The sequence below is a fragment of the Sebastes umbrosus genome, chromosome 12 (assembly GCF_015220745.1).
Source record: "Sebastes umbrosus isolate fSebUmb1 chromosome 12, fSebUmb1.pri, whole genome shotgun sequence".
Classification (NCBI taxonomy): domain Eukaryota; kingdom Metazoa; phylum Chordata; class Actinopteri; order Perciformes; family Sebastidae; genus Sebastes; species Sebastes umbrosus.
Window position 1 is genome coordinate 30,170,472 of NC_051280.1, and position 25,352 is coordinate 30,195,823.

The window sequence follows — 25,352 nt, forward strand, 5'->3', positions numbered from 1 at the left end:
TATTGCACTTAAAATGTAGCTGTGAATTTTACCTGAGGTGTTTCACTCCGCAGGAAATTGGGATCTGTGGTATTTATATTTAGTAGACAGAAGAAAACCAAATGTCACATTACTTCATTATTTAATTTAATTAAGACAAATCAAGTGACAAGTTAAAAAAAAAAAAAAAAAAAGTCACAGTAACACATACTGTAAGTCTTCTCACCCAAAATGTACCACTAACCTCTCAGTGCAAAAACTGTCTATATATAGCTGGGAGTAGTTATTAACATCTTAAACAAACGACAGTAGCATCCACTCAAGTTTCTCACTTGAGTGGATGTTTTTCTTACCTTTGACCGTCACCCTTTGTCAAGTGAAACGATGGATCCAGTGGCTGACACCAGGCTGCCTCTCCCATTAATAAAGGTTGTTAGTTAACCAAATATGGGGGTGCATATCAGAGAAATGGAATCCAGGTTGCCTATTAAAAAAAACAATCTCCAAATTGGGGGTAGAGCCCAGGGCTGCTATTTGTTGCTCTCACCTTGTGGACAACAGACTAAATACGTTAGACATGACATGACAAAGGAAGGGGAAGGCAGGAGGTGGGGGAGCAGGGGACAAGCTGCAGTCTATCAAGTCATTCTCTTTTGTCTCGTTAATATGAAGCCGTTATGGTTATAATAATCAACGTCAGAGTAGCTTATAAAATAGATAATGATAAAATGAATAAAAATTAAGTTAATGCTGGACATTTCATTATTTAAAGTTTCAGTGCTTGTTGGTTATACTATATAAATCAATGCTTGAATTTTAAGGGCATGATTATTGTGAAGGGAGTAGAAAATCTCTCGGTGATCTCGTGGTGATAATCTAAAATTAATCCTGATTCAATGAATTATTCGTCTGGTTCAATACATCATAGGACCTACTATACTGTATGCCCCAAACCAGCACTAAGTATTGTCATTTGTTGCTTAGAAGATAGATCCACTGTCATTAAAGACACGTTTTATCATAGAGTGTACCTCTATACTCGAACCAAATAAAGCAGGCAAGCAGGATTTGTGGGACATCAAACATCTCGAGATCTAAAGTTCAACAATAATCTGTTAAGTGATAGGGTGTGAAATACATTTCAAGAGGGAGAATAAAGAACTGCAGCTGTTGTCGACAGATAGGCAAGACAAAGCCAAGGTCACAGCTGTGAGATCCCTGTTTCATCACTCATCACTGTTCACAGATGTACAGTATGCCTGTCTAACTTGGCATCGTTTCCTTTTTCTTTACCAGCGATAGAAATGTTCAGACGCTATGCAATCCAACTCATGTTCACATGAAATTTAAGTTACTGTAGATGACCTTTTGAGATACACTTTTCAATGACCTGGACCAGGGCTGGCAAGGACATGGGCTTATGGAGTCAAAAGCCCAAGTGCTTGTGAGACAATTGTAGTAGTTTTTAAAAGTAGTTAAAAACCATAAATCTATAGGAACTCTCACTCTGACAATGCCGATACAGATACCATCTGCAATACCCACAGTCCCTTCAGTTCACGCACTAATCAATGCAACTGGTTGTGGCAAGAGAATTGCAATTGTTCTCTTCTATCAATCTTTTGTAGGTAGTATCCAACATTATGGTTTATGTCTTTGCATTACATGTAATTAGCAAATAGTGCATAAAACTCCACCAAAAAAAAAAAAAAAAAGGTAGCAAGTAGGAAAGCAGGATAATTGTATTACCATTTGTAATTGTACAGTATGTGATGTGTAATTGATGGATATGTCAGAGGTTTGTTAACACAGAATTAACCGTGATCTCATGATATCGCAAGAATATTGCAAGGTTTACCTGACTTATATATATATATAGAGAGATATAGTGTGTTCTAATGTTATCATCACTCTACTGAACATTAGTAGAAAAAATGTTGAGGATACTACAGAAGTCAGAACAGGGAATGCGATCGATACAGTTTTTTACAATGTGAAAAAGATTGGTTGCATCATTGCATCATAAGAATCAGGCTAACGAGACATAAAGTTTATAAGTTTATTAGAAATTTAAGTAGCTTAAATAGTAATTTTACTTTAATTATTTTGGCATTGGAAAAAACATTATTTTATTGCTGTAAATTTAGTAATTGCCATATGTACTAGCATTAAACAACCATCAGGATAAAGGCCCTTTCACAATTAAATACGAAATGAAAAATGTTCACGTTCAAACCTTCCACAACATGGCCCACACGAATATTTGCATGGAATCCATTGATTCATACATTGCTTTGACTATACTGCTATACTATACTATACTATAATACTTTACTACTACACTATAATAAAGCCACATTCAACTTTACAAACTAGAGATGGGCATGTTATTCAAAGTGTGCAAGACTGTGTAGAAAAGTTGCAATGTGGTCACATTTCCTATGAAGCATATTATTGTAAAGAGTGTAAATGCTGAGCTGCATTGCACTGGTTTTCATCATTCATGACCGGACTGAATCATATGTAGCCTATGTGATTATTATTATGTGATACGTGGCCCTTTGATACAAGGCTTAATAGTCCGTTTATAATGTTCAGCTTATACAACACGTTCTCATCCCAACTCGTCACATATTGCTGCTTTGTCACGCCCTTTGCTTCATTTTAGGTTTTGTTATCAAAACCACTATAGTTGCCCTTGGAGTGACTTTAGGTTTAGGCAAAAAAACATGGTTGGAGTGAAAATGAAACTGAACGTCGTGAATACGGAACACAAATGAACAGCTGATTGAAAATATCTTAAGAGTGACAAAAAGTTAGATGTGCACATTCTAGGTTTTGCAGATGATGTTCTCTTTTATTTCTATGTGTAATATAAATGTATCATAAAAGTTTTGGGGGTTTTTTTCGTAATGAAGTCAGTGACTGTGCCTGGGAAGTCTTAGGGTATCTTTAGGGTGTATAATTATTCTCATGATATATATAAAAGGCTCACTTTTTTGTATTTTACCTGGATTTTGAGGAGCAGATCAGTTCAAGATCTTTTAAAAGATGTCAAAAAGTGTTTCTAATGGCACAAATTAGCTGTTGTGTTTTTAATTATAATTAAAGATTTAAAGAAATTAAAGACAGAACACAAAAAACAATAAATATTTCAACTGCAGGGTTTGCACTGGAAATTGTATTATTTTAAATCTCAGATTTGTCTTATTTTTCTCACCGTATACAGATACAGACAAATTCCAGTCATTTATTTTTTCGAAAATAATAAAAACCTACATTCGCAAACATATGTTTGTGCACTGAAACAAATTCATATTGTTGTGACCTATACTCCGGGCTTCTATCCAAAAGTTGCCCGCTGCGAGTGCCCTTGGCCTGCTTCTGTTGACACGGCATTGTTTTCTTCTCTCTATCCTTGAGCACAAAGATAACTTGTGAAATTCCTGCTGGCTGCCTTTGGGGGCTTGGTGTTTCAGAGGACAGTTTGGGGACAGCTTGTGACGCAGGTAGTCGAGACAGGTTTTTATTTTTTGATCAGCAGCAACAGGTGATGAGCCCACGAGAAACCAATTATGTACTGTATGTACTATATGTAATGTAATATTAGATACTACATTGTTTGTATACTAGAATATGCTAAATGAGTCTGTATTCAGACCAAATTTTAGAAATTATACGTAACAACTCAAGTGTGTACAATGAGGCACCTGAAACTACCATGAATAATGGCAGCCGGGAGCTTTCTGAAACATGTCATATGATTTTATTGGACTGACATGGAATTTAAAAGCAGGTACTGTATTGTGAAACTCTCCGGTACAGATGAAATCATACAAAGCACGCTGGCCGGTAATGCAACCGAAACCTCAGCTGTCTTCTTTCCTATCACGTCACATCTCACTAGGTCTTTGTCCCTGCTTGCCTTCAATCTAGAAATCTCATCTCCTTTACTTATCCCTCGATCTATTCCAGGCTTTAGCAGAACACTCTGCCGTCCATTAAAGGTCTCATTCCCAGCTGTCCGCAGTCCTTGTGTCTCTGACTTTTACATCACGTGAACGCATAAGGGGAAGGTGTGAGGCATCTTGCTTCACTTAAGTTTGAAACCAGAGCCGGCAAATGCTATTGTTAGTATTTGTTCTTTGTTGTTGTGAAAGGTCACCTTTAAGGGGGTGTTGAGCTCTGGTGGAGGCAAGGAGTTGATGGTTCTCTCGCCTTGTCTTCTTCCCACTTATTCAGACTGTGGACCTCTGTGTGGACTCAAATCCAGAGTACTGCTCGTATTCCGATGAGACAATGACCAGGACGTGGCAAAATAATGGAAAGGTACTGTTGACCATTTAAAGCTTGTACTGTCTACTTTTTAAGGATGCTAATCTGTTGGGAAATCTGCTAAATTGGAAAACTGATAAAGAGTTAATTTTGCCACAATATACTTTTACTATCAATGTTGTATTTTGACTGATGAAATGTTGTTGCTTGAATTCACTAGATCTCTCTTGGGGTACTCTACCCCCGAATACGACGAGTCAAGATTATCTGATGTCAGTCAAGATGTCCGTAAATGGCCGTCCCTGGTGTGGCTTTGAAAAGAAGATGTTTGTTTCCAGAGAAAGACTGACATCCACTACTGATATGAAGGTTAGAAGTTTTAACTTTCCTAGTTTAGATCTTTTGCCTGTAAAGATTACAGACTAAAATGAGACAAACATTATGAGTTACATTTATGTAAAAAGCAATGATGTCCAATTTTGTGGAAGAAGCAAATTTTAAATGGCTAGATGGTTATTTTTTGAGTTGCAATTACCTTGCAGAACAGTAATACAATGATAGAACATTTCATTTACCACTAGGTTGCACTACAGCAGCTTTTATAATACAATTGATGAGGTTCTTGTTTTATTATGTTATATATCCATTGTAGCGTAGGGGATTAGTCTTTTTTGCTGTGGCATTTATGTACGTACTAGCTACCCAGATCCTCCTCTAATGTTCCACGTTTGATAAAGTGCTACTCAAAATGCAATGTTTCCTGTGCAGTGGACAGTTCTCCCTAGAAAAGCGGTTGTGATCTGGTTATTTGCCAAGTAGTGAACCAATCAAGTAAATTCTGTCAAAATACTTTATTATTTGGTGGACCCATGTTTAATATTGAGAATGTGGAATTTCTTCTCAGTTGTGCCAGCAAAATCTTCTGTATAACTCTGCCTGTAGTCAGCTTTTTCAGTGAGGGATTGAGGCATTAACATCCTGCAGTCTTATCACCTTGACACTTCTTGGGAAATACTGTATTTGTGTTTATTTTGAATTAGCAATGTTGCAAGAAAAACTATGTTGTAATGCTTGAATTCCAAAGAAAAGGTAAAACCATAAACCCCTTAGTAATGATTTACCAGCTGTGTAGTATTATCAGCATTAAAATAGCACAATAAGTGTTATTACTACTCTGTAACGGGTCATTATTGTCCTTTAGCAAGACCCCTTTACCAAACTAAAAAAATATAACGTGTGAGCGCACTCTGCTGATCATGATGCTGAATGACTTTTGCAACGTCAGATGAATGAGGTTGGGAAAAGTCCAGTATATTTACTGGCTAATGATAGGAGATGGAGTAAGTGAAAATGGAATAGTTTATGTTCCCTCCTACAAGACAAATACTTGGAAACCACAAATCTTCTTTTTTGTTCTTTTATTTTTAAAGACCCACATAATGAAGCAAGCCTGAGTGAACCTCGTATTATATTGTCTTCACAAAGACAATTTAATTTAAAAGCAACAGAAGTTGTAGTCAGTAATGTATACGCCCTTTTTCAGTTTTCAGGATAATGTTTTCTTCAGCAGAATTGATTTTTCCTGAAGGGACAGTCTAATTATTTGAATAAAACCTTTACAGGTTTCACGTTTTTGGGGTTTTTGGTATTTTTTGGCCAACTACAATTTGTCAGTGTCCAATGAAATCACAACATACGAAATTTACTTTTTTGTCTGTTTTATACATAATATTTAACACACACATACACACTACGGTAGTTCGAATTATTGAATTGATGGGATATAACAATTCACTTAGGAGTCATAGGTCTGTCGATTTAGAATCCCAATCGACCTAGAGGAATATGAGTGGCATAAAAATATTTTGCATATTGGACAAAAAGATTGGACTACGTAGCTGAAGGAAAATACATTTCCTGAAATGCAATTCAGCAGTAAAAGTTACATTTTGAAATACAACACACATTTTTGACTTTCTTTGTCATAGCACGTTTCACTTATTTATTCTTTGTTTATTATACTGATGTGATTATTATATTTCTCAATTTATTTATAGTTTGTTTTTATTTATTTTATTAATTGTAGAAATACGTTTACTTCCCTATAATTATGAACCACTATAGCCTTTGTCAATGAAAAGTCAAGAAACTGTTTAAGATGCAAATTATATTTATTCTACTGAACAAAAGACATGCTTAGGGAGACACCAGGCAACAGGTGCCTCAGAAATTATCATTTTTGAGGAAACTTCACTCTTCATCAAGTCCTCTCTGAAACAAAAGAAAGAAAATACATGATACATTTTTTTTTTTATTAACTACTATTACTTCAACCCTTGTGTCATAATGGATTGAACCAGCATCCCCATGTTAGTCACCCTTAAGGCCCCTCAGAAGAGTAAAAGAATAATAACCAATGCCCAATGACTTTTCACTGCTAGACAAAAAAATGTTCTGTGAGAATATGTGTATACCGACCTTTGACCCCAAATCCCGACTCTTGGCACGTAGCTTGTTGACCTGAGACTCGGCAATGTCGGCTCGCTCTTCAGCTTCATCAAGCTCATGTTGAAGCTTACGAAACTTGGTAAGGTTATTGTTGGCCTGTTCCTCCTGTAGAACAGACACCACCACATAAGTTAATCTATTATATCTTCTGAGATATGTTTAGTTTCACTGCTAAGATACAAGTTTTGCATATAAATTTCATTGCACTTACAGAATCTTCAGAAACCTTCTTATAGCTTTTGACCTTAAGCTGCAGCTTGTCCACCAAATCTTGAAGACGTACGAGATTTTTACGGTCTTCTTCTGTCTAAATTGTGCAAAAACGGCATAAAATAAGATGTACAGTATGTATATTTTTATTCTGAATTTAATTTTCATACGATAAACGGACGTAGGTCCAGATTCATAGTTACCTGATAGGTAAGCTCCTTGAGACGTCTTTCATACTTTTTTGCTCCCTTTGCGGCCTCACTGGCCTTTTTTTGTTCACTATCCACCTCATTTTCAAGTTCCTTGACCTGCATGATGTAGTCGCAACAAAAGTAAGCCAACACATCTGCTATTTATTTTACATAATTAAATGATGCAAAGAGCCAACTTATACTCACCCTGGCCTCGAGCTTCTGCACCTGCTTCTTGCCCCCCTTCAAGGCGATCTGTTCAGCTTCATCCAGACGGTGCTGCAGGTCTTTGATGGTTTGCTCCATGTTTTTCTTCATACGCTCCAGGTGAGCGCTGGTGTCCTGCTCTTTCTTCAGCTCTTCCGCCATCATGGCGGCATCAGTAATGGCCTTCTTCGCCTTCTCTTCGGCATTTCTGCACTCCTGCACCGCATCTTCTACTTCTGTCTGAAGCTGGGATGCATCGACCTCCAGCTTCTTCTTATGATTTATCAGGCTAGTGTTCTAGTTTACATAAATAGTAGAATTTGCATCGGGACAGTGAATGTAAAACAAACATGCTAAGACGTATTGATAATCACTGTATCTCACCTGTGAGTGCAGTAGCTGCACCCTTTCAGTAACGTCAAGCAACTCTTGCTCAGCAAGTTTGCGAGCTCTCTCAGATTGCTCCAGAGCAGCCCTGAGCTCCTCTACTTCGGCCTGAAGCAGGTTGTTGCGTCTCTCAACCATGGCATTGTTTTCCCTCAGATCATCATTGGCTCGAAGAGATTCATCAAGCTGGAGCTGAGCATCCTGGAAGATGAAATCCCAAAGAATTTTGAGTTAGTTTAAGTTATTTGTGTTACAGCAATTGCATATTTCTTCTCCAGTTCATTCATACCTTCAGATGTGCATTAACAGCCCTAAGTTGTTTCTGAGCCTCCGCTGCCTGCCTGTTGGCCTGGCTTAGCTGGATCTCCATCTCATTGAGGTCTCCCTCCATCTTCTTCTTCAAACGGAGAGCCTCATTCCTGCTGCGAGTCTCGGCCTCGAGAGAGCTCTGAAGAGAATCCACAATTCGCAGTTGGTTTCTCTTTGCTTGCTCCATCTCTTCATCTTTCTCGGCCAGCTTGCGCTCCATCTCTGCCTTAATCTGGTTGAACTCGAGCTGGGCTCTGAGAATCTTCCCTTCCTCATGCTCCAGTGTGGCCTATCACGAAATATAGAATGCAAATTATAGATATGACTAGTTATTACCCATTACCAAAATATGTTGATGAGGTCCACCGTTAAAACATTCAACATACCTCTGCTTCCTCCAGGGCTGTTTGTATCTCAGACTTCTCTTGTTCCACCTGTTTTCGAATCTTCTCAAGCTCATGAATACTCTTTGCATTCTCACTAATTTGCTCAGTGAGGTCAGATATTTCCTCTGGGGAAAAAAAATTATAATTAAGTTTGGTCATTAGAACAAAATCTGCAATAGAGGTGTAAGCTGGTGTTAACTTTACCCTGCAGGTTCTTGTTCTCTCTCTTCATGGTCTCCAGATGTTCAAGAGATTCTTCGTAGGAGTTCTTCAGTTTGAAGAGCTCAGTGCTCAGAGACCTGGCTTCCTTCTGAGAGCTCTCCAGCTCTGTTTGGGACTCTTCATACTTCTGTTTCCATTCTGCCAAGACCTGAAATATGTATGTAAAGGTCAATGATACTCTAATTCTTCATCTAAAAGAGCAAAAGTACCATACTGTTTGTATTTTAAATCCAACCTTGTCAAAGTTTCTTTGCTTCTTGTCCAGAGCAGCAGCAGCAGCATTAGACCTCTCCACATCCACCATGAGATCTTCAATCTCATTCTGCAGCCTGTGTTTGGTCTTCTCCAGAGACGAACATTTAGCATTCACTGCTTCAACGGTCTCCTCAGCGTCCTGCAGACGCTGGGCCAGCTTCTTTCTGCATTATGATAGAATTTATTCAGGGTTAATTGCTTTCAAACTTTGCTGAGTTGTTCGGTGAAAATACATTTTACTCACTTAGCCTCCTCCAGTTCCTCGGTTCTCTGGATGGCATCAGTTTCGTACTTAGTTCTCCACTGAGCCACCTCCGAGTTCGCCTTTGACATGCCGCGCTGCAATTCAGCCTTGGCCTCCTGCTCCTCCTCATACTGCTCCCTGAGCAGGTCACAGTCATGACGAGCAGCCTGCACTGCATGGGCAAAAGCGTTCTTGGCCTGAAATGAAAGCATATATTAGTGCATCTTCATGTTCCACCATTTGTACCAAGTTCCCACTGGTATTTGGTTTCTACCTTGCTTTCCTCCTCTAGTTGTCTTTTAAGGTCTTCAATTTGTTGAGTGTAGGACATTTTTCCTCTGGTTAGTTGAGACACCAGGGATTCCTTTTCCTCAAGCCGCCTTGCAAGTTCACCTAATTTTGATAGAAGAATAAAATTAGTACTTAATAATATCCCAAACACACTGTTCAAATCAAATGCATACCATTCTCAGTTTGAAGCTTTGCTTTCTGCAATGAGAAGTCATTGATGGTGCGCTGTCCCTCGTCTGCTTTTGTTTTGTATTCATTCATCTGGTCTTCCAGAGTTCTGCACATTTTCTCCAAATTATTCTGGAAACAAAAACATTAACCATAGCACATAACTTCATAACTTCAAAAGGAATGAAAGGTGTCTTGGACTAACAAAATAAAAATGTAATCAACCTATGAGTAGAGAAGCATATCATACATAAAAGTATTTTACCTTAGACTTCACAATATGTTCCATATTGGAGACCACATCATCCAGCTCCAGTCTGAGCTCACTCTTCTCCTTTTCCAGTTTCTGCTTGACTCTCTGCAGGTTGTCGATCTGCTCTCCCAGATCAGCCACACTGTCAGCTTGTTTCTTCCTGAGTGTGGCAGCAGTGGCTTCATGCTGCAGAGTGGCCTCTTCGAGGTCTCTGCGGAGTTTCTGGAACTCAGCCTCCCTCTTCTTGTTCATCTCAATCTGGACGGATGTTGCTCCACCAGCTTCCTCCAGCCTCTCACTGATCTCCTCCAGCTCTCTGGCCAAGTCTGCTCTCTGCTTCTCGACCTTGGATCGGGCAGCTCGCTCTGCCTCCAGCTCTTCCTCCAGCTCCTCAATGCGGGCCTAGACCAAAATGAAAGTTAGTTTTTGCTTTGAATGGCTATGAATTGTGGCAATATCACATCCTTGCGCCAGTAAATTAACGATCTTCTCCTTATGTAACATTACCTGCAACTCCTTCAATTTTTTCAGAAGCTGGGCACTCATTGCTTGCTCGTCTTCTATTTTGCCAGTCAGTTGGCTGATTTCAAAATCTTTCCTGTGGATAAAAAATGATGTAAAATGTACCAGCTGACACAAAGTTTTAAATCTATTCATGTTTTGACACATATTCATATTACTTTTTCAGCCTCTCTTCAAGTTGCTGCTTGTCATTTTCCAGGTCCATGACACTCTCTAGATTTAACTTCAGGTCTCCCTCAAGCTTCCGCTTTGCTCTCTCCAGATCCATGCGTATTTTCTTTTCTTGCTCAAGGGATCCTTCGAGCTGTGGTGGGTGATAATTACAGCCTTTCAGTTTAATTTTTTCATAATATTCTTTTTTTTAATTTATTTATTTATTTTTAAAACATTCCACCACACTCTTATTACTATGTTCTTACATCATCCACTTGCTGCTCCAGCTTAGCCTTGGCCTTGGTCAGAACGTTGACTTTGTCTTCTTCACTCTGCAGATCATCCAGTGTTTGCTGTTGAGCTTCCTGTAAGGCTTTCTTTTCCTTGGTCAACTTGGCAATGATTTCATCCTGAGCAGACATCTCTTCGACCAGGTTCTTCACCTGTTGCAAGTCAAGTTTAGATTTTTAGTCAAAATTCCTAGACCCACGGCATCAGCGTTCTGTGTGCCAAGTTTTATCAACCGAAGTAATAATTTGGATGGAACATTTGCCATTTTAGATCAAGGACAATCAGAGCAGCTCTATACCCTTTCCACACAAAATTAGCGAGTATTTACAGTTTTTTTAAACACAGGAAAACCCACTAAAACTAGGCGATAGACCCCTTATCTTATCTTATTCAGTCTCTCAAGCCAGAGTTGGTGATTGTGGGAACAGTGGAAAGACTAATAAGATGGTTTTGATAAATTTAATTTTGTTTGTTGAATGAAGTGTGCTTTATGACGATCAGAGAGGTAAAATTACTGTTTTCTGACTGGAGTCTGGTGGCTTTGAAGAGAGCATATCAATTGCATGTTTTAATGGATGCAGATTGTAACTTTTCCCACTGAAGACAAAAGCAGATGTTATTGGGTGCTAGTGTTTTCTTTTTGTTTTTTTGTCCAGTAGGAAAGGGGCTCTAGAGACATTGTCTGTAGAATATTTTTATGTTGTGTATTACCTTGTTCTCAGTGGCGTGCTTCTCTTTCTCCACTTTAGCCAGAGTTAACTCTAAGTCATCGATGTCTTTCTTTAACTCAGAGCACTCATCCTCCAGCTTCCTCTTCTTAGCAGTCAGTTCAGCATTCATCTCCTCCTCATCCTCCAGCCTCTCAGTCAGCTCTTTGATTTTTGCCTCCAGCTGAATCTTGCTCTTGATCAGCCCCTCGCATCTTTCTTCAGCATCACCCAGATTATCCTGCTCCTGTTATTATTTAAAAAAGGCACAGCGTTAGACACCAACAGACTTGATTTTGATTTTAATATTATTTGTAATGCTGACAGATTTTAAACGTACGGATTGAACTTGGAGCTGCAGGTCGTTCTTCTCTTGGAGAAGAGAGACCATTTTCTCTTCAAGTTCCTTCTTGCGGGCCTCAGATTTTGCGTAAGCCTCTTTTAGTTTGGCAAACTCTTCCTTCATGTTGGCCATCTCCTTCTCACTCTCTGCTGATCTCAACAGAGGTTTAATCTTGAAGTACATCTTCATCCAGGGCCAATTCTTGACCACCATGAAGGCACGGATGTTCCATTGGATCACAAGTAGTGAATCCCTGTGGACATTGATTCATAAAGATATTGTAATGTTGTGGAGCAACACAAGTAATTATTTCCAGGACACAAAGTCTGTATCTTGTCTGTGCTCCCAAGATACAATAGTTTGTCAGAATATAGTGAGATTGTGAGAAAAAGGTATATCTTAATTGTCACCTTGAATCTTTTTTTTCATTTTATTTGGATATTCAGCATATTTCAATTAATTTCATGCACGTACCTGCGTTCTACAATCTTCTGGAATTCAATTCTTGCCAGAACACCTCGTGCCCTTGCCTGGAGCCTGGTGATGATTAGAGTTAAGCGGTCATCTCGCATCTCCTCCAGCAGACCAAGCAGGCCAGCTTTGAAGAACACCTGATTTTTGCAAACAGATTAGATCAGCTGCGTCAAGTACAAGAGACGCCCACGTTTAGGGCATATGTGTGTGTTGAAGGACGATAGCTCATGCCCCGCTCAATATGTTATTACATAGATAGTAATAATGTGAATGATAGCAGGTGTAGCTAAACAAAGTGATCTTCCACGTTTGTCTGCAGTTAAAGAATTGTGGTCAATAGAAAACCACAAAAAATATATATATACTACTGTATATACGCAAAAATGTATGTAAAAAATACTTACCTTGGTGTGCCCTAGTTTGTACTGGTTATGGTCTATATCCAAGGAGCCCAAAAGCTTCTCTGCAGCTTTTTTGTTATCGATGAACTGTCCCTCAGGGATAGCATTTGGGTTCAAAATGCGGTATCTGGGTAATGAAGATAAAAGATCATTTCAGTTTTATTTCATTTTATGTAAAATAATAAATAGTACTACTAAAATATGCCCAACTAAATAACTATCACTGGTAGATAGTAGAATATGTCACCGAGTGACAAATTAAAAGAAAAAAAAGTTAAGTAGAGAGGCATAACGACCAAATTGAACACCCATTGGAGATATTTGGAGCACGGTGTTAAACAGTGCTCATCATCAAAACACTAAATGAGGGAATATCTTATGATAGAATGGTGTCCATGCCTCCCATCAGAGTGGCAGGCACTTCGAGAATCTCAAGGCACCTTGAAACTGCCGTGAAGACTTGATGTTGTTTTTTTTTCTTTAGTTTGTCACCCATTTGTATATATCTGACAGATACCTCTGTTTGAAATCTCCATAGAGGATCCTGTTGGGGAAGCCCTTTCTGCAGATCCTGATGCCTTCCAGCACACCGTTACAGCGCAGCTGGTGCATCACCAGAGGGTTCTCCATGGCCCCAGGAGTCTTGGTCTCATTGGGGATGATGCAGCGTACAAAGTGAGGGTGAGTAGACCTCAAGTTGGTCATCAGCTTGTTCAGGTTCTCCTAGGGAGGTAATGAGTGTTTAACACCCAGTTTAGGTGATTATTGTGACACATATCTCTCAGTTCTCTATCGTGTCGAGACCATCTCTCCACCCTACATATTCCATTGCCTCATTAACGTTATGGTTTGCTTATAGCATTGGGTTTAAATCCAAAATATTGCCAAATAGGTGCTTTTTGCTTTTCGCTTTGACACCAAATCCTCCGCCATCGTCTTGTCTATCTACAAACCTAACTACCTTGGGCAACCAGTCTCTAAGACTACGCTCTGGCAGGGGTGCGTGTACATTCCAGACAGGACCTCGCTACCTCATGGGCATACTGGCAGGGTGCCCCACTATCTGAGATTTGTACGGAGGCCTCTTGGTCGACTCCGTAATGACCTTTATCAGGTTCTACTGCATGAACATGGCAGCCGGCACCCCATTAACTGAGCGTGTGCTGGGCTCAATGCAGTAGGACGTGGCCCGACATGCCTATGGGACCAGGGCTCTTACGAGAAAGGACCTTTGCTCAGAGTGATGTCTCTATCTTTTTTTTATCAAAGCTAGCCTTGCTCCTGGGTCTGCATATCTACATATGGAATACGTAGGGTGGATAGATAGTCTTGACACGATAGAGAACGGAAGGTTCTTCGAGTGGAAAGGCTATCTCTCCAGCTAAAAGCTGCTCCAAAATGCGTTCCAATCAAGGTTAACCGGAGAGGCCATTCATGCGTGGTGCTTATATAATCATGTGTTGCTAACTAGTGCATGGCCACCGCCAGGTGATCTGTCTTAAAGAGTATCCACGTCCGCTGCCCCTGTGGGTGTCAGTTCCCGTACATGTGGAATATGTAAAGACATAGTCTCTCCACTTGGAGAACCTGGGTCATTGCTTCATTACACATGAAGTAGCCATTCAGACATATTTACTAACCCTGTGCAAAGCTGATACAGTTTGGAAGGATGAACCTTTCTTCTTGCTACCTTTGCCCTTCCCACCAGAATCTGCAAATTAAAATAAAATAATTAAAATCATTCTGTCAAAATTTAGTGTACAGAAAACTGTACGAAAATTGTACAGTAATTGAATCTATACCAATATGTTAATAATTGTTAACCTTTACTGTAAAGTTTTAATTCATTTACATTAATCTCATTTCCACATACCTGCATCAGCTCCTGCATAACCAGCAAAAAGAATAGATAAAAGCTTAATGGTTCTCGCTGTGACAAATGCAGTACATTCAATTGATTCCTACCTGTATCTGATCCCGCATAATTTGCAAAGAGGACAGATAACAGCTTGAGACTAGACTTCTGGTAGAGCCCAACCACGGTCTCATTCAGGGGATCCTTGTCCTTCACCAGCCAGTTGTTGATATTATAATCAACAGTTCCAGCATAGTGAACCAGGGAGAAATGGGCCTCTGGTCTTCCTTTGATAATTCTGGGCTTCTGGAAGTTGGCGGATTTCCCCAGATGATTGTCATAGAGCTTTGCTTTAAAGGTGGCATCAGATGCTTTGGGAAACATGCATTCCTCTTCAAGGATGGACATGATGCCCATGGGCTGAGGAAACAAAAATGATTGATTTGAAGAAAAAAAAAATGACAATATTTACAATCAATCTTTATGTATGTCTGAACATGTAATAATCCAGTCTCTCACCTTTTCAATCAGGTCAATACAGGCCTGCAAGTCCATTCCAAAATCTATGAAAGTCCATTCAATGCCCTCTTTTTTGTACTCTTCCTGCTCCAGCACAAACATGTGGTGGTTGAAAAACTGTTGCAGTTTTTCATTGGTGAAGTTGATGCACAGCTGCTCAAAGGTGTTGAACTGTAATGAAACGGTCCACAGTATGACTAGGCTGAATACGTTCTCCTTTAACCAAAGAATACTTCATATGTATTCTTGTCAAACTCACATCAAAGATTTCAAACCCAGCAATGTCTAGCACTCCAATGAAGTACTGGCGAGGCTGCTTGGTGTCCAGGGATTGGTTGATTCTTATCACCATCCACAGAAACATCCTCTCATACACTGATTTAGACAGTGCACCAACGGAATAGTACACCTAACAAGGAAATACATAAAAACACTGTAGTAAAATTTCCGAGACTTTATTTTGGAATCAAACAAAAAAAAAAAAATATATATTCTTTCACCTGGGCGACATTTTGTCCCTTGGTGACCCACTCGTTTCCTACTTTGACTCTCGGGTGACAGAGACCTTTGATGAGGTCGGCGGAGTTCAGGCCCATCAGATACGCAACTTTGTCAGCAACTGTTGAGAAATTGGGACATTAATTCATCAAGGTTATCGCTACCTTTCAAGGTCTTGGATGCATTAAGAGAACTGGATACAGTGTTGGAGGCGAGGCCCCGTTAATTCTTATGAAAGTTGCACAGTGTCGCATGATGCCAAAATGGCTTGACTTCCGTCCGGAAAAGTACCCGGATCTTTTTTGGGCCGTCGGACATACGCGGTAGCGTTAAAATAAGGGTAGAAGGGTAAGGGTAATAGTGTTCGTACTGGGGAGTGATTTGCCTCAAAAAAAATTAGCGGCTGAGTTACAGACATCTCTTTCCCAATGTAATTCTACGGGAAAAAGTATTTTTCGGCCCAATGGCATCACGTGACGGACACGGAAGTTGTAGTGCCGCCGTTTGGCCACTACGAAAGTTGGGATCAACGACCGGCGCTCTTCCTGGGGGCTTGTTCAAGGTCCTCATCATTCTGTTATCCCTAATTTCTTTAACACGAAAGGTTGTAGTTTGTTTAAAAAAAAAATCTTTCACCTTCAGTGCCATCAGCCTCCGCTTGCTCTTCACGCTGCCTCAACTTGAACTTCATGTTGCCATGATGCATGATGGCCCCAATCATCTTGTAAATTCCGTTCTTCTCTTCTTGAATGAAGCCCAGCACATCAAAGGCATCCTGAAAAAAATATATTATTGGATCAAAAATGCATCTCTGGCAAAGTAAAGGTTGATTTTTAAATTCATTTTTGGCTGGGTTTTGAAGATTTTTAGCTATTTTTGTTACTCACATCAGTGGCCATCAGCTCTTCAGAATCATTGATAGAGGCTACTGTCGTCTCTCCTTGGGAGATGAAGGGGTAGTCATAGGGGTTGTTGGTGATGAGCAACATTTCTAAGGAGTGAATGAAAACAAATTATTAAATATCTGTGTTCAAATACAGTAATAACTCTCACTTTTGATGTCTCTTGAGATTTACTGTATTTTTGTCCCATACATACCAAGAAGTTCAGGTTTCTTCTGAGACAAGATCTGGTAGAAAATGTGGTAGTCCCTCTCCGCTTTGAGCTGGAAGGTTACACGAGACTTTTCCAGAAGGTCTGTTAGAGAACGCAATTGTTATTGTGGTACACTGATAAGTTGATAGGTAATACCTTAAAATTTTGTTACATAAATCATGTCACTTACAGGTTTCAATATCAGCAGAGGCCAGCTTTCCTCGGTTATCAAAATGAATGCGGATAAATTTACCCTAAGAGGAAGAGAGCCACACATTTTAGTCCAGTTGATTCATTTCAATTTAGAAATTACCATTTGCAGGCACACAGACACTCACAAATCTAGAGGAGTTGTCATTCCTGATGGTCTTGGCATTCCCAAAGGCCTCCAAAGCAGGGTTAGCCTGAATGATTTGATCCTCCAGGGTACCCTGATTTTGTCAAAGACGTTTGTCAAGAAGTTAAATTGTGCTTTACAACTGATACTTGGGAAATATTAAAGAATATATTTTGTAGTACAGTACCTTCTTCTCAGCAGCTAGGTCTTTCTTCAAACCCGGGGAAGCAGCGATGCTGGCAAAGTACTGAATGACACGCTTGGTGTTGACAGTCTTTCCAGCACCGGATTCTCCGCTGAGTGGAAGAGAGACAGAACGTTTTAGTCCAAGACCTATGACCTTTAACTACTGAAGAGATTTGTTTTGGCTGTGTGACTTACGTGATAAGGATAGACTGGTTTTCTCTGTCTGTCAGCAAGACACATTTTCAAATTATCATTAAAAAATGGACATCAGAGTTAAATATATTTAAAGAAAATGAAGGCTAAAATAGATGATTTACCTGACAGCAAGTACTGGTAGGCATTGTCAGAAATGGAGAAGATATGAGGAGGAGCTTCACTCCTCTTCTTTCCTCTATAGGCACCAACCACCTCTTGGCTGTAGACTGGCAGTGCCTTGTAGGGGTTGACAGTCACACAGAAGAGCCCAGAGTAGGTCTGTCATAGTAAGAGAATAGAACATAATGTGTTACTTACTCATAAGGATGTTGCTTATTAACGCATGCTTTATCATCGAAGAATCATGTTACTGTTTTATTGTCTTACGTAAATCATCCATGCTGCATAACGCTCTTTGAGGTTAAACAGCACAGCGGGCTCATGGAGGAAGGTGAACATCGCCATGTCTTCAATTTTATCAAACTTTGGCGGGTTCTGAGGGTGCACATCACACTCCTTCACCGTCACGGTCTGCAGAAAGAAAATCATTTTAGAAATCACACTGACCAAAACCTAACCAAACGCCTCTCTAGAAATATGTATGTCAGCTGAGATTGGTCTACCTTTCCAAATTCAGTGTTGGCGGTCACTTTGTCACCATCGCGACTGGTGATGGTAGCTTTGACGTACTCAACTGCAGGGTCAGGAACAAAGCACTCCTTCTTCATGTCAAATATACGGGTCTGGGCCTCCAGACGCTCTTTGTCAGACTTTCTCAGAAAAGAAGCAGCGACCCCAAACTCCCTCATGGCAGCGTCACCCATCTCTCAACCTGTTACAGATTTACACATGTTGAGCCATTACTTCTGATAGTATTACCATGATCATAAAGCAGCATCATGTATTGTGAATTATTATAGAATGTGTAAATCAGGACTTGTGTCACAACTTTCCATACAATACAGTGGCCATCAGCATAGCACATGTATAATAATGACAAGCTAGATAGTACCAGGCCCGCTGTGCATATTAATTTTTTATTCAGAGAAAATTACTTTCTTTTCCCGTCATGATATCAATGTGCACGCAGCACAGGTATCCAGCCGGTGAGCGGATGGTCCACGAGACAAATGATCAGGGAGTAAAGTAAAAAACTAAACAGAAATTCAACTAATATTAGTCAACATAGTTTTAAAATATAATTTTAAATTGAAATGACTTTGAGCTCTTAATCTAGGGTTGGGCCGATGAACGATGTCGTCGTCCATCACCGATGACTGACAGTCATCGACCACTGAGCCCAACATTGTGTAACATTCAAATTGTAACATTGTAAAACCCAACCAGCACCGGTTTGTGGTGGCGCCAATGGCATTCATTGCATGTAACAATTGTGATTTGGTAAATGGTAAATGGACTTGCATTTATACCGCGCTTTTCTAGTCTTCCGACTCCTCAAATCACTTTACACTACATGTCAGCATTCACCCATTCACACACACATTCATACACTGATGGCAGAGGCTGCCATACAAAGAGCCAGCTTTGCCCATCAGGATCTAATCTAAATACTCATTCACACACCGATGGCTATGCCTTCGGGAGCAATTTGGAGTTAAGTGTCTTGCTCAAGGACACATGGACATGTGACTCGGAGCAGTTCGGGGATCGAACCACTGATCTTGCGATTGGAGGACAAGCTGCTACCCTCTACCCTCTGAGCCACAGCCGCCCGCAGATTGATTTTGCGAGTGCAGCTGAAGGTGACAGATACTAAAGCCATCATAAATATCCCAAAACAGTTGTCACTGGTTTGGATAGTTGTGATTGCGTATTGTCTCTGAACATCTTTCCCCCGAGAGAAAGAAAGACAGAGAGAGGGAGTGTGTGTGTGTGAGAGAGAGAGAGAGCGCACTTATTTTTAGACTATGGAACACACTCATCGGCTAAAGAACGTCACGATCGATAAGATGACAGACATCCTATATATAGCTCCTGTATTGGGTTTTGTGCCCATATGATTTGATCAATTTGGATGACTCGCACAGCCCCAGTCCTCAGCACTCGGTCAAAAGAAGGGCCTATACAGACAGACATGAGAATATTAATTTGAATTTGGGCACATCATCACAGTTCAATCTGTAAAAATTCTAGTACATTTCTTGGAGTAGCGCCTAAGATGTTCCACTGTGGACATCATCTTTTGCCAATTCAGCAGACATCGCCCAACCCTATCTTAATTATGTGTCAATTACATTTCAATAACTGTACGTAAACAAACGAAATGTACTGTAAGTCCTGACTGAAGTTGAGTCATAATTAAATTATCTTAACATAGAATCAAAAGTTGCTTTTACCAAGGGTTGGTTGGTGTTCGAAAGAGAGCCGGGTCAGTCAGGGAGTTGCTATTCAAACCAGATAACAAAGTAAAACATGATTCCATTACAGCTACCACACCATCACCATGTGTTACCACCGGCAAAGAACATGATATGAAGTATTGCTAAAGCTTTACACAAGTATATTTCCTATCCAATACCACTGATATATAAATGTTTTTCCTTACCTTTTGACTCTCACCCTTTAATCAAGTGAAGTGATGAGCCCCCGTAGCTGACAGCTGCCCTCCCTCCTTTAATAAAGGTTGTTTATCCACCAAATATGGGATGAATTTTCGGAGAAAGGCTGCATATAAAAAAACGAGTTCTCCCAATTGGGCGGGATATACTGCTGCTATTTGTTGCTTTCACCTTTTGACCAACAAGGCGAGGACAATACATGGTACAAAGAAAGGGGAGGGGAAGAGGTGGGGATCAGGGACAGGCTTGATATCAAGTGACTCTTATTTTATCCGGATTAAATCATAACAGGTTGATTTATCACGAGCTACTGCCTTGATTCAATTAGATCTGTTGAGTGGGATTTCATAGTTCCTATATTTAGCTTTCTTCTACTTTTATTTGGTATTCATAACACTCATAACATTACCCTGTTATGGTCATACAGTATATTTTGATTTGGGTAAGATGATCCTGTGTGTATAATCTGTTTTTGTTACCTAGCAGCTGAAACTTTTTGATAACTAGAACTGAAAAACTAGAAAAAACTTGATTGTGGTTTCAAACAATCCATTTAAATTCACATTTACATGTGAAGACAAAAAATAAAACAACAGGATACACTTTCTTTTCCAGTGATTCTTTTCCAGTGATTATTTTCCAGTGTCACAGCTGTTGTTGTAGACTGAGAGCTACTGTATAAGGTCGGGGGGACATTAAATCATCACTCATCACAGGTTCTGCTCGGCTAGGTCGACACCCTTTGTCCCGCGGTGTCGTCATGGCATTGTTCCCTTTCCTTGAGGCCTTGAGGACAAAGATAACCCTGTGAAATTCTTGTCTGGATTTTTTCTCTCTGATTGAGCGCGGCGATATAGCTGAAGTGCTGTCTCTAATATCATGATGGATGAGGGGTAACAGGTGCATGGCACTGACAATACACCTAGAAACCAGCCCCCTTATTCTACACCACAAGTTTCATACGGGGTTCATTTTTATTCCATTATGGAACGTAATTATTTGATGTTTGAATCCATGCGGTATGTACGAATTGATTTCCTTCTGACTTCCTACTCAGTCTACTTTTGTGGAACATCAACCAAAAACACATTTAAAGCCCCCCTTCCAGACAGTTTTTCCAGCACCGACACCACACCGGGCTGCACTGTTTATTTCTCTAACGGGACTTTTCTGTCAGTGTGTTATTTTGTGTAATCCACTACGTTGATTGCACCCGTTCTCGGCCCACAAATGCCATTGTGAAAATAAACACACTAAACTAAGTGGAGGAAACTAAAAAATAAAATGAAACCCCTCAGGTAGCTAATGCTACATGTTGGGCTAGCTAACTACGCCTAACTAGCTAACTAACTAGAAGACAAACTGACAGATAAACTGATTTATCGGTTTGCTGCTCACTATAGTCATACATCATATTCCCATTTTACCAACAACCTTCTTTTTTCACTTTGATCACAAAAAAAAGTTATTTGTCAGATTTTTGTGGCAGAAAATGACTCAAATAAATATGAAATATCATAGAAATGTCAAAATACACTGGAGGGGGGCTTTAAGTGAACGCTGCTTCAAAGAGAAAAATATCGATGTTGTTGATTTTCATCTTCATGGACTGCAGCCATCTGTCCACTCTCACCTCTTAGGATGAATGAAAGACTTTATTTCAAACATGAAAATAAATAAAAACAGATACAAAATAATAACAAACAAAACAAGAGTAATAGACTCCGAAAAGGAGTAGGTAGAAGTAAAACTTATATTTCCCTACCCCTTTCTCCCTTCTCCTCTATTAACTCATATATCATAGAATGATATATAGAAGGATGCTAGGAGCAAATGTCCAATGGACCCCTGCGAGAGTTGATCCGAATTTGCTTTCACATTGTTGGACTCATTCTCATTCTCAGCTGTCCAAATCCCTCCGGAAATCTTCGTCTGTCTTGCGTCCCCCTCCCTGGCTTTCATCCCCCCTTCTCGTTGTTTGGGCACAGCTTGTTGCAACCAGAATCCTCTAAGGTAATGCCAACTGTTGGCAGGAAAAATGGAAAGAACAAATGGTGTCACCTTGATATGTTATCGCTGCTGTTGTCTGCTAATTAATCCTAAAGTATTTCTAAACACCACAGTTCTACATGTTAAGCAGTTGACACAGCGGAGCCAGAACTGTGGCTCAAAGGTAATGACGTTAAAAGGTTAAGTCTCAGAGGGTCGGAAGGAAAATAAATGAAGCCGTGGCTTACGAAGTTGTTGTTAGTATTAGCATGTGGATGACAAAGAATAACACAACGCAATTTATTCCTTATCTTTTAATCTCTCCACAGATATCTAAAACCTCAAGGACAGGGCCATGCAAGATCGAGGTCAGCATGCTGTGTTGGACAAAAAAGCTGATCTCCACCCTTCACTTGGAACACGCTGCCGGTGTAATAACTTCATACCCTCCTTCGTGCTGCTGCAGGAGAATGTTGTACAGTAAGCCCGTCATAGATTCAGTTGAAAGGTAGATTCAGTGTAAACAATGCTGATTAAATTCAGTTTATTGTAATTAGATACTGCATTTTAATTTCAGCTTTTTATTCATTCATAATGTATTTTATTAAGTTATATAATTATATTAATTTACAAATTCTGTTTCACTTTATAAAACAGTTTTGGTTATGATGATTGCATGATAACACTTCATTTTACAGGTCCGCAAATTTCATAGTAATTAGGTGATAATTAGCAAGTAATTTCTTTGGAATTACTGCCAAATTACCCCAATATTTACCTGAAAAATTATCAAAAATCACTTTATTATAAACATTATTTAATAATACATTCCGCTATTTCCCAATAACTGGTAATTTCTTTAATACATTTCCAGGAAAAGAATACAACATTAATTGATATGCTTTTTTTCCATGTCTGCTGATAAACAGATAATAATTTGCAGATAACTTATTTGATATTTCTTTTAATAAACTCCCTGAATCATGACATTAGCTACCAGGTTACATTTGTGTAGACAATAAGTCACACAATGGTCAGATTTTTCTCAAGACTAAGGGCCCTATTTTAACCATTATATGCTATTTTAGTATATAATTATTAAATCATGTTCATAATAAAGTCATTTTTGATAAATTTTGAGGTAATTTGGCAGCAATTCCAAAGACATTTCAAACAGGTTACTTGCTAATTATCACCTAATTACCATGAAATTTTCAGACATGTAAAATGAATTGTTACCTTACATTGTTTTATTGCATGTTGTTTGCAATTATTATAGCATTAATAAAATGGATTTTTTTTTTTCAATATTGATCTATATATCAATATGATGTGGCAAATGTTCATTGGATTAATGTTCAAATCAATGAATTTCAGTACGTTCCACTGTTAGACTTTACACGAGACCAAACTCTTGATATGTGTAAAACCAGAACATTAATTTGAGAAGATTACAGTATATCACGTAAATGAAAGTCTGCTGAAATTTGATAATAGTAAATAATCACCCATTGGAATTGACTAGAACAACGTCAGTGAATTATCTTCTATATTTGGTGTTATGCCAAAACCTCTCCTCACAGTTATCACTGTTAAAGTATTGTCTAATCTAATACAAGCAAGCAGAGATATAATACAGGTATACAGTATATACAGGTAACAGACCTGTAGTTATAGGTGCTTAAAATGAATGACATTGAACATCTAAAATGCCAGAGGAAGTCTATTTTATCTACAGATAAACAGCATCTTTAGACATTTTTCTGTGATGTCATTTCCACATCTCTCTATAGAGATTCCAAAACTGTTGTCTTCTGGTTTGAAAGGCTATTTGTGCTCCACTCATAAATATTACATTCATGAAAAACAATACTACATCTAAAGGTGTAAAGCTGTCTCGTGCTGCTGGTATTAAATGCTCGCCTTAGTTGCAGCTTTCACTACACAGCAGGAGTTGGTTGGGCTTGACGTGCCGAGACAGCTTGTACACGACCCAAAGCCTGTCTGGCCTCACGTGGTATGAGACTGTAATCCATTACCTGGAAGACAATAAGTTAGGGGAGAGGACTAACAAACCAACTCCAAAACACATCAGAAGCCAGAAAGGGTGGAAGGTTAGGCTTGGGGCTAGCAACCCCAACTTGTAAAAAACTAAACTGCTACAGAGACGTTGACAACAGAGTTAACTTTATCACTCAGATATTTAACCAATGCACAAATGCTCTTTGTGTTTATAATATCACTTTCAATACTTAGAATTTGGACAAGAAAGAATCGGGTGAGATGGTTCAATTTGTTCGCAGTGCAGTTAGTAGAGGAAAAAAATCCCCAAAAAAGGGTTTAGTTTTTGAGATACTCAAAGTAGAACACGGCACAACCATGTTTTTTCATAACTTTAATATGTGTAGTTTTTGAAGTGGATGGTTGTATAAACAATTTTACTGCAAAAAGAGTTCATTTGGTTGATGCTTGGATCCTCTCCAAAACTGAAAATAATGAAGAAGGGACAGCGTCTGCCTTTTCACTCTGGAAATAATGATCAGAATGTCACCAAATGTTGGACTTGAAGTTCACAGACAGTTATTTCATACTCTGTTTGGAAGTCTCAGGGAAGTGAGATACAAAACAACACCTGCAATTACCGCTTGTCGCCGTAGGTGGCGCCAAAGAGAACAGAACTTTAAAATGAATATTTAATTAGCCATAGAATTACAATTACAATCTGTGTTTCTCCTAGGTTTATTATGGACAAAGACAATGACATTGGGACCATCATGAGCTATGCACCACTGATTTCCTTGAGGGCTAGCAGCTCTTTTCTTTTTCCAGTCTATTTACAGATTTATATATTTACCTTTTTATTGCTGTGGTCAGGAAAAGACTTTTAATAACTTACATACAATATTTTAATATTGTTACTATATATTGTCAACCTGATATCGTCATAAATTCCTACCTAGACATAATTTATCTAGGTAGGGACAACACTGGAAAAATTACAAAATACTTCAAAAATACTACAAGTGTATGAAACTATTTTGGCATCAGTGAAAACAGTGAAAACAAATCCGTTTGTCAGATTGTTAAAAACATCTGCAACAATAGAAAATCAGTAGAGGACAGTTCAGAGTGGCAGCACAAGGTGGCAGGAGTGGACCAACCTAACATTAGCAACCCTTCTCTATTTGTGACCCTCCATAGAAAGTGAAGTGAACAAATTAGTTTTGTGTAATGTATCGATTGGTTGCACAGTTCTCAGTTTCTTCTGCTGTCTTCATCTACTGAAACTCATTTGGTTGTCATTGGCGATAAAGTGAAAGCTG

The 25,352-nt window shown here is 39.2% G+C and overlaps 1 protein-coding gene across 1 annotated transcript; it reads right to left on the reverse strand.

Moving 5' to 3' along the window:
* Positions 1 to 6,406: 6,406 nt before the first annotated feature.
* LOC119498228 (myosin-7-like) lies at positions 6,407 to 18,285 on the reverse strand. Its single transcript, XM_037786874.1, has 37 exons — positions 18,085 to 18,285; positions 17,849 to 17,992; positions 17,584 to 17,740; positions 17,462 to 17,489; positions 17,268 to 17,376; positions 17,082 to 17,174; positions 16,934 to 16,997; positions 16,747 to 16,845; positions 16,536 to 16,639; positions 16,285 to 16,423; positions 15,651 to 15,769; positions 15,410 to 15,559; positions 15,151 to 15,321; positions 14,742 to 15,051; positions 14,417 to 14,487; positions 13,294 to 13,499; positions 12,780 to 12,903; positions 12,376 to 12,512; positions 11,899 to 12,154; positions 11,563 to 11,805; positions 10,827 to 11,003; positions 10,566 to 10,711; positions 10,393 to 10,483; positions 9,898 to 10,287; positions 9,638 to 9,764; positions 9,448 to 9,566; positions 9,174 to 9,370; positions 8,910 to 9,093; positions 8,657 to 8,822; positions 8,453 to 8,577; positions 8,047 to 8,355; positions 7,755 to 7,958; positions 7,371 to 7,667; positions 7,176 to 7,280; positions 6,974 to 7,069; positions 6,733 to 6,867; positions 6,407 to 6,525 (listed from the first exon to the last, which is right to left on the reverse strand). The coding sequence occupies exons 1-37, from the start codon at positions 18,283 to 18,285 to the stop codon at positions 6,505 to 6,507; spliced, it is 5,814 nt and encodes a 1,937-aa protein (XP_037642802.1). The 3' UTR covers positions 6,407 to 6,504.
* Positions 18,286 to 25,352: the final 7,067 nt, after the last annotated feature.

Bases quoted from the DNA above. Each gene is read 5' to 3' on its own strand.
- LOC119498228 (XM_037786874.1), bottom strand. From the start codon at position 18,285: ATGGGTGACGCTGCCATGAGGGAGTTTGGGGTCGCTGCTTCTTTTCTG. The intron at 16,640-16,746 runs GTATGTATGGGA...TTCACTCCTTAG, and splicing joins GAAGAAACCTGAACTTCTTG to AAATGTTGCTCATCACCAAC. The intron at 8,823-8,909 runs GTTGGATTTAAA...TACATATTTCAG, and splicing joins AGCAAAGAAACTTTGACAAG to GTCTTGGCAGAATGGAAACA.